This window comes from Pseudochaenichthys georgianus, chromosome 18, assembly GCF_902827115.2.
Source record: "Pseudochaenichthys georgianus chromosome 18, fPseGeo1.2, whole genome shotgun sequence".
NCBI lineage: Eukaryota > Metazoa > Chordata > Actinopteri > Perciformes > Channichthyidae > Pseudochaenichthys > Pseudochaenichthys georgianus.
Window position 1 is genome coordinate 14,615,130 of NC_047520.1, and position 13,290 is coordinate 14,628,419.

Below are 13,290 nucleotides of genomic sequence, written 5' to 3' on the forward strand. Positions count from 1 at the left end.
AATACATAGAGGGCTGCTGTATCCTACGCCACAGACAGATAGGACAGAGATTTCATCTTACAGCAGTTTACCTGAATGTAATGCAGCCAACCCTGGTGTTATTATCCAAGTTTAGTCTGATGCATTCCTGGGAAATATACATGTTTTTCTTTCTGTCGTCACAACACCACAACAAATGGTTGTGATACCACATGACATTTTTCTAAAAGTACAAGGTTTCACTGGAAATGAGTGAAAGTACATCTGTGGTCCTCACAGCTGCCAGGAACAGCCCATATGCAGCAGCCAGTATATTGACCACCAACCCCTAGATCCATAATGGTGTGGTGTAGATATCACTCCATCTACCCAGCACACAGATGGGAATGTAAAAATGTCATTTAAGAACAACAACAACAGACCTCAGCATCAGCTTTCAAATCCATGATGGTGCAACAGATCTCATCTCATCATCACATGGGACAGTTAACTTAACTAGGGACTGATACAATGTGAGTGAACTGCTTCAATGCATTTGCAAAATTCACTTATAATCAATGTGCAGATTATGCCATTAGAGCTCAATTAAAGCTTGAAAGGAGTATGAAACAATTCACCCGGGTTCGTGATTAACATATCATTATATTGAAATGGCTAATTGGATTTGATGACGATTGTGGAACTGATTTATGTACTGATTAATATTGGCAATTTGGAAGCACGTCTGCTATTAAGGTAAATGATGAGTCACTGTTGGAGAAGTTTTTCAATGTGTTATATAAAATAAATATGCTGCTTGTGTAAAATAGTTTAAGACACCATTGTTTGAGATTTTACCTTGACATTTTTCTTGATGATCTCCCGGCTCATCAGCACGCGCCCCTCGGATAAGTCGATCCCAGACAAGGGTACGAGGGTCTCTCCGATGACCTCGTCACGGGAGAACCTGTCGAAGCTCAGCACCATGAAGTGGAGGGACAACTCCGACACTCGGGCCAGCGGGATCCCGTAGAAGCTGAAGGTCTCGTCAAAGGCGGGGTCCAGCGTCTTCCTCAGGACCCTGGTCTTCACACGGTGCTTCTTCTCCGGCAGCAGGGTCAGCTTGATGTAAGGGTCAGAGGTCAGGGACTGCTCATCAGTCGGGGTCAGGCCATGGGCTTCCTGCAGTAAAAAAGTCATCAATCAGTCAATGAAACTATATTGATCAGGAAATGATACACACAGCTAATCAGAAAGACACACAGTACCTTGATATGGACGATGAAGGCCTTTTTCTCCGGCTGGTATTCCAGGGAGAAGTGGAGGGTCCCCAGCCCAGCATCCCTCTCCTCTCCATGGGGCTTGTCTACAGCCGGGGTGGGTGCCTGGCTGGAGAGGGTGCTGGATGGTGAGGGGATGTCACGGTGGTCCGTCACCCCAGGTTGTGTGAATCCAGCAAGGGGAGAGGGCAGCTCCAGGTCCGGGGAGCTGCGCACCTTCTGGTGGTGGTGATGAAATGGTTTGGTGGTGAAGTTTCCATTCAGATCCCGTTTCTCCAGATCCAGATGCAGTTCCGGTTTGGATTCGTTTGGACTTGAGGCCAGTTTACCGGTGGTGGTCGGATTCAATGTGGTGGCAGTGTGGCAGTTCCCGTTAACATCAGTTTTACTGGAGTCGTAACTCGAGGTGGTGGCAGCCGCAGCAAACTTCTTCTTACCGCTGAGGCTCTCCGGGTAGATGTCGACCCCTTTGAGCATGTGCACAAACTTATAGGGAGGTGTCTTCTGGGATTTGGTGTTTTTACGCTGGCAACAGATCCATGCAAAGGCTGACACAGTGAAGACAAGGCCGAAGACACTCACCACAGCAACACCTACTGGCACTGCCACTGTGGAGGAGGACAGAGAGAGCCGAGGGAGGGAAGGAGAAAACATTGTATTGGTTAGAAATGTCTATCCACACACTGTGAAGCAACTACATGTAAAACAACGGTTCACCTCAACAGATTTGATTGTTCAACTGGTTCCGTTTTGTGACTGACGCAGACTGCAGATTTGAGTCAGATGGAGATGAAAACAACGCAATCTGTTGGTGATTGTTCATATTCCATACATGGCTACAGTAAATCAACAGGAAACATCTGGTGTATATCTACTAAGAAACCTAACGACATGTCCAATGGTTGAACAAAGAAAGTAACAAGACCTCGGCAACAGCACAAATAGAGAAAAGATTCTCAAATATCATTGTCAATTTCAGTCAATTTTGTTGACTGACATTGACACTTCAAAAGGAAGACATCTGGAACATTCTGTCCGATATAGAGAACATATACAGGCTTATGTATTACAGCAAATCTAATTTTTACATTATATTTGTTTTGGGCGAAGCATCATGGATCACATTTGCAAGTATTGTATAACAGCACAGACATTTGTAATAGGCCCTGTGTTATATTTATTTATATTTCTAATAGCAGCAGAGGATCATTTTATTTAACTCACGGCCACATCCCCTTCAACAGTAGTGCTACTTTAAGATCAGAATTCATTTCAACGTTACTTTTGTCTGCTTTACTGAGTGTCACTAAGACGTTACTATGGAGACATTTTACTGGGATATTTGCCACTCAATGCTTCTGTCTTTTGTATGGTGGTGTTGAACTGTGACTCGACAGCAATCATGCTGCTTTCTCATGCAGTCAGTTAATAGGTCAATTTCAATAGAGGAAAAGTGCAGCATTTCCTGCAGTCAAGAGGGCGGCCAGTGGAAAAGCACTCAGGTTAACACCCATTCAAAGAGACACAGAGAGAGGGTGGGGTAATCACACATGTACTTGTGACTTTTTTTGAATGATATGCACTGTAGTTAACTCGCATTACATTAGATGTGTTGTTAATTCTGACACTGAAATTGTCATGCTAAAAAAACAAAAACGTGTTTTTGTACAGGAATTACAGGTAAACATTGACAGATCAGAACAGTTTCACTTCCTTGCTGCCATTTCTGATCATATAGACCTGTAAGTAATTCATATCTGTTGTATTATTGAAAGGAAATGATGCCTATATTTAAAGGTGAAGGATCCTGGTAGGTGCAGGCATAGCATCCATCTAGTGGATTACTAATCTAAAAAGGGAGGGATAGTCAGCTCATGTCAGTACACAGCATTTGTTTTCTCCCTGTCATTAATATTTCACCCCAACATCCTGGGTGGAGTTGTTTTCAGGGCAACAACAACAGACAGATGGATGAAGCCACGGGAGGGAGCAGCTGAACCGAGGGGAAATAGACTGTAGTAACACCATTTTCTAATTTTAATATCATAAAACATGTCACCCACACCCTATGGGCTATTTCTCCTGATAATTAGCTGTCACCTTTTAAGCTAGCTGCAAAATGGAGGATGTTCATAAACACGTAGTTTCATCGAGTTTGGCAACACACTGGATGAAACCACTAAACTAAAACTTGACAAAATGAAACACATGTTACTCTAAAATACCTTTATTGTTGTTGTTTTTAAATAAAGATTGGAAAGAATATCACAAAATATCGCGATAATAAGGCTAGTTACCTTTGAGTCACGCGGAATGAATAACTCGCGCTTTATGAAGATTCAGAAGCACGAGGCTACCATTAGCACCCTCACCAATCACACCTGCGTCATTTGAGGTTAATAAAGCGACTCACCGAGCTGAGCCCCTTCCTCCATTGGAGCCATGTTCGCTGTCCGTGGTGCTGAAGCTCTCCGTCCGCTTTCTTCTCTCCCGGTGACACCGTGCAGTATATCTCCACAAGGACTCGGCTTTGATTGTGTTTAAAAATGCAGGAGGTTTTGTACGGCGTCAATTATTTAAGAAACGGCAGTGGTTGTTTTTTTCCCAGAGAGAAGGGTGGAGTGTTGTGTTCCTCGCCCTGCTGCTGCTGTTACTCAGAGATGCGCGAGTCTCAGAGGCGGCAACACCCCGTTTCTCTCCCTCTCTCTCTCCCTCCCTATCTCCCCCCTCCCCGCCGATAACGCTGAGCTCACCGGCGCTGACGCAGTAGTGACGGAGGCTGTGAAAGCAGGACCCCCGGAGAAGCAGCACCACCATTTATGCCAATTCCCCTGATTGATTGTTAGGAAGTGAACGGTCCAAGTCTGTATCTCCTCCGCGTGTGTGTGTGTGTGTGTGTGTGTGTGTGTGTGTGTGTGTGTGTGTGTGTGTGTGTGTGTGTGTGTGTGTGTGTGTGTGTGTGTGTGTGTGTGTGTGTGTGTGTGTGTGTGTGTGTGTGTGTGTGTGTGTGTGTGTGTGTGTGTGTGTGTGTGTGTGTGTGTGTGTGTGTGTTGAAGTAAGTGTCATCTGATGTTTTTCCTCTGATGTATATTGATAGTAATTACAGTAACAGATGTACTATTACCACTTTAGTTAATAGTCTTCAGTGATATTAAAGTGACTATTTTATATTGATTGTTGTGCTTTTATTTATGTCTTAATGTGTGCTGTTGATTGTGTATACAGTATAGGTATATATACATACAGTGGGGCAAAAAGGTATTTATTCATCTACCAATTGTGCAAGTTCTCTCACTTAAAAAGATGAGAGGCCTGTAATTTTCATCCTAGGTACACCTCAACTATGAGAGACAGAATGGGGGGAAATAATCCAGGAAATCACATCGTAGGATTTTTAATGAATTAATTGGTAAATTCCTCGGTAGAATAAGTATTTGGTCACCTACAAACAAACAAGATGTCTGGCTCTCACAGACCTGTAACTTCTTCTTTAAGAGCCTCCTCTGTCCTCCACTCGTTAACTGTATTAATGGCACCTGTTTGAACTCGTTATCAGTATAAAAGACACCTGTCCACAACCTCAAACAGTCCCACTCCAAACTCCACTATGGCCAAGACCAAAGAGCTGTCAAAGGACACCAGAAACAAAATTGTAGACCTGCACCAGGCTGGGAAGACTGAATCTGCAATAGGTAAGCAGCTTGGTGTGAAGAAATCAACTGTGGGAGCAATTATTAGAAAATGGAAGACATACAAGACCACTGATAATCTTCCTCGATCTGGGGCTCCACGCAAGATCTCACCCCGTGGGGTCAAAATGATCACAAGAACGGTGAGCAAAAATCCCAGAACCACACGGGGGGACCGAGTCAATGACCTGCAGAGAGCTGGGACCAAAGTAACAGAGGCTACCATCAGTAACACACTACGCCGCCAGGGACTCAAATCCTGCAGTGCCAGACGTGTCCCCCTGCTTAAGCCAGTACATGTCCAGGCCCGTCTGAAGTTTGCTAGAGAGCATTTAGATGATCCAGAAGAGGATTGGGAGAATGTCATATGGTCAGATGAAACCAAAATAGAACTTTTTGGTAAAAACTCAACTAGACGTGTTTGGAGGAGAAAGAATGCTGAGTTGCATCCAAAGAACACCATACCTACTGTGAAACATGGGGGTGGAAACATCATGCTTTGAGGCTGTTTTTCTGCAAAGGGACCAGGACGACTGATCCGTGTAAAGGAACAATGAATGGGGCCATGTATCGTGAGATTTTGAGTGACAACCTCCTTCCATCAGCAAGGGCATTGAAGATGAAACGTGGCTGGGTCTTTCAGCATGACAATGATCCCAAACACACCGCCCGGGCAACGAAGGAGTGGCTTCGTAAGAAGCATTTCAAGGTCCTGGAGTGGCCTAGCCAGTCTCCAGATCTCAACCCCATAGACAATCTTTGGAGGGAGTTGAAAGTCCATGTTGCCCAGCGACAGCCCCAAAGCATCACTGCTCTAGAGGAGATCTGCATGGAGGAATGGGCCAAAATACCAGCAACAGTGTGTGAAAACCTTGTGAAGACTTACAGAAAACGTTTGACCTCTGTCATTGCCAACAAAGGGTATATAATAAAGTATTGAGATGAACTTTTGTTATTGACCAAATACTTATTTTCCACCATAATTTGCAAATATATTCTTTAAAAATCAGACAATGTGAATTTCTGGATTTTTCTCATTTTGTCTCTCTTTAGTTGAGGTATACCTAGGATGAAAATTACAGGCCTCTCTCATCTTTTTAAGTGAGAGAACTTGCCCAATTGGTGGCTGACTAAATACTTTTTTGCCCCATTGTATTCGTATACATATTTTTATATATATTTGTAATTTTGTGTTCGGGATTGTGGGAAACATTATTTCGATCTCTGTCTGTACACACAAACTGAAAGATTGACAATAAAGTTGTCTTTTGATTTCGACTTCAGTGTTTATGATTAACTATATACTGTTTATAGTCAAGTGTCTTATTTACTTTTTTGAAATGCTGATAAACAGTAATCAACTCTCTGCTGTGTGCAAACTGGATGTTAATCAGTATACACATATAACTCATATGATTTAAATTCAATGGGTCCAACTGTGATGTAAAAGGAAAACTTTGTGGATAGGCTGGTCCTCGGCCACCTTCGGCCCCTTGTGAGAGCATCGATGGACCCGCTGCGCCTACCAGCCTGCATCGGGGTGGATGACGACCTGCTGCAGAGGTCCCTCTCCCACCTGGAGGAGGCTGGGGACATCGTGAGGATCATGTTCTGGGATTTCCTCAGTGCCTTCAACACCATCCAGCCCCCCAGCTGCAGCACTCTGGGAGGGATCACCACCTGCACCTCCTGGATCCTGGACTACTCACCAACCGTCCACAGTACGAGACGACCAGGGACTGCCATTCAGACACCATCATCATCAGTACTGGGACCCCCCAGGGGACGACAGGGAGTACAGGGAACTGACACAGGACTTCACCCTCTGGTGCCAGAGGAACCACCTCCAGCTCAACGCAGGGAAGACCAAGGATGGCGCCAACACAGAAGACACCATACACAAGTCAAAGTGCTCTGCATATGCCTTTTCACAGAAGTCATGCTGAGTTGTTACAGGGGGGAAACTAAGGTGTGAATATAACAGAGACATCCTTAGTGTATTGTAATACCTGTGTTTTCAAACTGTGTCAAGTGAAAATGTGTGCTGTGAGAAAGGCCTCAAGTCTGATATAATCAAATACTGACCCCTGGTGTTCATAGCAAAGAATCCATTTCCCCTGAATACAACAAAGGCCAACACAGAGATAGTCACTCAACACATATTGACTCTAAAACATCATGCTTCTACATCAAGCATTGTTTTTATAATTATTTGCTCTCTTTGCCATAGTGTTACACATTTGTCCTAAGACCTCATCCAAAGAAATTGTTCTACAGGGCCATTCAACCTGTCAAGTCAGAGTCATATGTGTCCTATGTTCAATGTTGTTGAACAAAACAGTTCTTGTTTGTATGACCTCTTTGTGTATAGGTTTGTATCTACACTAATAGATGTTGGCCTTATCCTGAGAAGTGAAACCGTCACATTATTTCTGTGAAAGTGAAACCTAAAAGAGTGTGTCAGGTAGATACAGGAATAACATGCCTAACATGTCATTACATTGTCAATCATAACACACTCCTGCAGATACAGACGCCATGGGGGAGTGGCAAACAAATATTGTGTAACATCCTTTATATTCACTTGGTGCATTTTTTTATCTGAATTTCTTTAGTTGTTTGCAAGACACAAATGAAAAGTCTTGACCTTTTGTCAACAAAAAAAATTGCTGTCTGTCACTGTATCACATTTTTGATCAACTGTCGGCCAATCAGAATAAATCAGGAGAAAAAAACAACTTCATTCAAGGCCTCTATTATTTCAGTCTTATGTTTGTACTTCAACAACAGCTACATCTACATATGTTGTACTCGTTTGTCTTTTACGAGTTGTGTTTTGTTTCTCTGAGTTACAATACCTTCACTAATGGATGTCGGTTTGCTCCTGTGAAATGGATCTGTCAAATACTATTTCATTGAAAGGCAAACTTCAGAGAGGCCTGACGTAGAAGTTCTACGTCAGGCCTCTCTGAAGTTTGCCTTTTAATGAAATAGTATTTGTTTGTATTCGTTCCTTAGTATCTCTACGGTATATATACTAAGGAATGAAGACAAACAAAACAAATGACTTATAGCTAACATTCATTACTGACACAGTTGAAGTGAACACGGGGCGAGGTCACAGGAGGGAATATAAAACATTTTTGGTGAGGCACATTTATTTTCCTTCATTCAAAATCGCTGCAGCAGCTCTCCTTTCAGGTCAGTTTAGACATGTTTACGCACTATAATAACAATTTTACCTTAAAATGACAAAATGATCCCACAGGCAATAACACTGCTAAACACCTGAGCTCTGTTGAGTGCCTCCATAAACATGCATCTGATTGTAATCTTGCAATTTAATTATATATCTAAATAGTTATCACTGTAATAAACAGTATTTAATGTTATCCTACTGTACAACATTTAATTTGACATTCTGTTCTTGTATATATCATATTCTATTTACGTGTATTACTTATTGCAGTTTATTTTATGATATATGTTGCATTGTTGGAGGTACTCGGAATCATAAGATTTCCATTGCCATTTCTACACTGTAGCTTATGTGCATATGACATTAACACCTTTGAACCTTTGAATCTTGAATCTAATATTTGTTATTTAGACCTAATATTATTGCTTTCATCTAACCTAATACAGTTATGTGAAAGTCAACGTTTCAGTTTTGGCAGTGTACTGTGGACACAACACAGCAAATAAAGTCGGTGCCATGTCATAAAATGTGTTTTTTCACACTTTAGGCACAAAGGGACACCAACTCAGAGATCACCTGTTAGGCCTGTTTTTCAGGTTTCAGGTTCGAAAATGACATTCCCAGAACAAATGACCATATCTTCCCTTCTAAAAGGGTTAAATTAATAATCTTTTTTCTCAAAGTAATCATAAACCTGTGAGTTGGATGTAGACAAGTCAGAATCAATACAGATGTTTTTTATTTTAAAGAAAATTCAGATTGAACATGGTAAAAACTGTAAATTATAGTGTCCGTCAAAAAAACATGTTGTACTTATAGTGAAAACTAACCTTGGATGATGGGTTATGTAACAGGCCGGGGCAGATAAAGGGAAAAGTGGTAGTGAAGCAGTCACGACAGAGGCAGTGTTCAAATAAAAAAAGAGGCTTTATTGTAGTGATGTTACGTATTGCGCCGAGGCTTCGGAGCGTGTGTCGAGTAATCCCCGAAGCTTTTTGTGAAGCCTGCATCGAGGCTTGTATCGTTTTGGGCCAGTGACGTCATCGATGACAAACGAAGCCTCGCTGCCTGTCGACACCACGTGACTGCTTCAGGAAGCGATTCAGATCGGTTGAACCGTTGAACCCATAGACATATAAAGAGTAGACGCCGCATCGACCGCTGCTGCCTATTGGCGCTGACGAGCCGTGGGGCCGCCATCTTGGACCGGTCACCCGCTCCACTCAGTGTAATCTGTCTGGCAGGCGCAATGAAGTGTCAGCGCATTTTATCAATCATAACTCGCTGAATACAAAACTGATTTTCACGGGGGGGGGGGGGGGGGGGGGGTTCTGCAAACGTCATATGTAGGCATGATACTGGACACATGATTCGGCGTATTTTAATATTCATAGTAGGCTTAACAGCAATAGAATATTCTGGTATTTGATAGCCTATGTTATGTATGATAGGTATTTTGCAAAAGACACACGATATATAATATATACACCCACACACATAAAAAAACACTAATGGTCTATATATGATAGAGAAGCATATTGTGTAGGCCTATACTCAGCTATTTTAATAAGTTGAAAAATGAAGAAACAATAATACATTATACATAGACAGAAGTTATATATCAGTAAAAATGAATATCTATGTCATAAAAAATGAAAATGTACTTCTACATCTATATAAAAAATGTAAATGTTCAAGTTAAACACAAGAACATGACACCACCCCGCCCAAACCATATTTACACAAAGTTGCTCATGACACCCGAATGCCCCGTGCATGCGGCTCCTCCAAAGCATGACTGAGAACCTCTTTCTCATATCTTTGTCTTTGGGAAACCTTCAAAATAAAAACGGGAGATTTGAGAGTCAACACAAAAACATTTTAAGAAGGAGGTCAAGCTTATTTTCTTCCTTCTTCTTCCTAGATAGATTAGATTAGATTTTAGATTTAGATTAGGACCCTTTGTGTTTCAGGTGACAAAGACTTCGTCAGGTAATATGCAATGGGAGCCTTCCAATGTCCTTGTAGGCCAACCACCATGAACACAAGAGCCTCAGTAGCAACATCGGTCTCATTGTTTCCATCACCCATGTCGACAAAAGCAGACATTGACTGGTTATGTGGATTATATTGCACATGTTTTCTGATGGCCATGTCATCCAACATGAGTGAAACACATCCATATTTAGCCTGGTCGTCCTGGTAACCCCTCCTTTCCCACAGGAGTTCAATACAAAATGTTAGACAATCAGTGATGCAATAGGATTTGGAACAAAGAACATTCAGTTGAGGATTTAACGTCCTGTTCTAGGTTCAATGGAAATACAATCCACAAATTATAGATGACTGACTGTACTGTTCTTATGAGAAATGTCAAAACACAACATTCATATGTGCTGCACTTCACACGCCGCACCCACCTTTGGTGAGTTTGAACAGCAGCCAGGTGTCGATTGTTCCAAAGCAGCAGTTGCCTTTAGCTGCCGCCTGACGAACCTGGAAGAGGAACGAAATATGATGAGGGTGAAAGAAAGAAAGAACGAGGAAGGACTGATAATATAATCCAGCCGCTCCCTGTGTGCTGGAATGCTTTTCTTTTGATATGAATCTCTTTTGACACAAACAAGTAAGGAGGCTGGCTCTAAATTTGATGTTCTGTCAGTCACTGGATTCAACTGTCAGCTCTTCACACACACACACACACACACACACACACACACACACACACACACACACACACACACACACACACACACACACACACACACACACACACACACACACACACACACACACACACACACACACACACACACACACCTGTTATTGATAATAGAATATTTACATTTCTGAATGCTAATAGCCTTATGATGATACACCTACTATTGTCAAACTCGTCCTGCTTAAAATGCTCACTGCAAATCACGGATGACTCGCTTGCAGTGAACCCTTCCCTCCTCAAAGCAACTTCCCACTTCTTTCTCATATCTTTGTCTTTGGGAAACCTTCAAAATAAAAACGGGAGATTTGAGAGTCAACACAAAAACATTTTAAGAAGGAGGTCAAGCTTATTTTCTTCCTTCTTCTTCCTAGATAGATTAGATTAGATTTTACTTTATTCATCCCACAACGGGGAAATTCACTTGTTACAGCAGCGATTTATAAAGTCTCAGTTGGCCATGAACATAATGTTTGCTGGCTACGATTTCGCTGGCGGACATCAATACAGTACAATAATATTCTATTTACAAAATACAACCAATTATAATGTTGAATCTTACTTGTGAAAAGTAATCCCCCGACCCCTGTTCGCAATCGTCCGCCGATTTGCACAGCAATATGCTGCACAGTGCTCTGGCATCTTGAAACCTCTGCTGTCTATGGGTAGACTAGAGGCTTCTCAATACTCAAATTTCCCCTCCTCGACTCCCCTCCTCGACTCCCCTCCTCGATACTTAGACCCGCCCACAGGAGATGCGAGCGGAGGACCGAGGAGGGGAACCGAGGAGAGAGGAGGGGAAGCAGCAGACGTTTAAAGAAATGAGAACTCCTCTCCTCTGAGCGGTCGTATTAAAGCGACGTCCGTTCATTATTACGTGGCAACAGCTGCATCATCTGTCGAGTGTTTTGTCATATTTTATAATCTCTGCTGGATCAGCTGAACATTGTTCCCCCACATATTTACTTTGAATTCATTGAGAGTGCGGGATAATGAGACAATACCAGGCTACAGATGCGGACACACAGACACAAATATATTTATATAAATATATGCAATTTAAAGTATGAGAGCACTCTCATACCCCCCCCCCTCTCTCTAGTCGCTGAAATGGGGAATTGAAATTACGGGCCAAAAGTTGTATTTGCAAGTATTAAAAGTAAGGACATCAAACCAACTGAGACCCGTCTGTCCGCCGCATCTACGCACTGTACAACACACACCTACACACTGTACCACACACACACACCTACAGCTCCTAAAGCATAATCAGGCTACAGCCGTTGTGTATTTTATTATGTGAAGCACTAAATGGTTTTAGAAAAATATCGACTCTTTGTTTGTAGATATCTACTAAACTAAAGCAAATAAAGAGAGTAGGCATGTTATACTGAGTGATATATATTTTACACACTGCTCTGCTTTCTGCAGGACCTCACAGCTGTTATCACTGTAAACATCGCGTTGCGATGAGAGCAGGTTCTAAAATAATATCCAGGGGTTGCATGCAGAGCTGTCATTGGCTGAGATAAGTCCGGCCGTGCGTCTCGCCTCCACCGTTCCCGGAAATGCATCCGCTGAGGAGCCGTGGAGGAACCATCAGTGTATCCTCGGTTATAGCTCCTCCAGAGAGCCTCCTCGACGCTCGATCCTCGGTCCTCGGTGTGCATTTAGAGAAATGAGACGTCCTTCAAAATGGCGCGCTGAAATTCATTTCCGGGTCACTACCGGAGGACCGAGGAGTCGAGGAGTCGAGGAGGGGAAATTTGAGTATTGAGAAGCCTCTTATGTGTCCATGTGCTTCTATGGACGCTCATGAAAGCACGGCATTCGTTTGTGTCAACTGCCCTTAAAGGCAATGAAGACACTACACTACCCAGAATCCCCAGCTATCGTTTGTACTACACCATGTGCTCTGTTTGACAAACCCCGTGATAGTCCTCAAGCTCTGTGATTGGAGAGTGTGCTCCGAGGGTTACCGAGCCTCGAACAGCACTTGAAATGGGATGGAACCACGGCAGACTGTTCAAAACTGGATTTGAACGGGTCCACCGCGTCCCCCCCCCCTCCCCCACCCCGTCCCCAGAACTACACATGCTGGCTATTCTGTTTCGCAACATGTTCTCTATGGCACGTCTCTACTGGGAGTTGTAGTTTTAAAAGACGTTTTCGTATTTCCCATAATAAGAAGTTGCCAGTATTAAACTGTGTACATCCCTGGAGGTTTAGGGGACAGGAAACACTCACATTTAAAACATATAATTAATAAATGGGTGAAAATTGCTGGTGCCCATAATGGGCAGTATTAATATATATACCCACACGCCAGCTAAGGTCAGAAGAGCTTTATTTAACAGCTGGACTTATGTTTGTGACCCCTCCTGTTGTTAATTGATAACATTACATTACATTACATTAATTGATAAGCCTGAAACATGCACTTGT

At 42.6% G+C, this 13,290-nt stretch overlaps 1 protein-coding gene across 1 annotated transcript in view; it reads right to left on the reverse strand.

Annotated features, from left to right (window-relative positions):
- Positions 1-3,949, reverse strand: part of syt4 (synaptotagmin IV) — a 7,614-nt gene extending 3,665 nt beyond the window's left edge. The window contains exons 1-3 of the mRNA XM_034105684.2: positions 3,652-3,949; positions 1,227-1,846; positions 817-1,140 (exon numbers count right to left, since the gene is read on the reverse strand). Of these exons, the coding sequence (XP_033961575.1) occupies positions 817-1,140; positions 1,227-1,846; positions 3,652-3,682 (975 nt within the window). The 5' untranslated portion in view covers positions 3,683-3,949. The remainder of the gene's footprint in view (positions 1-816; positions 1,141-1,226; positions 1,847-3,651) is intronic.
- Between the last annotated feature and the right edge of the window lie 9,341 nt (positions 3,950-13,290).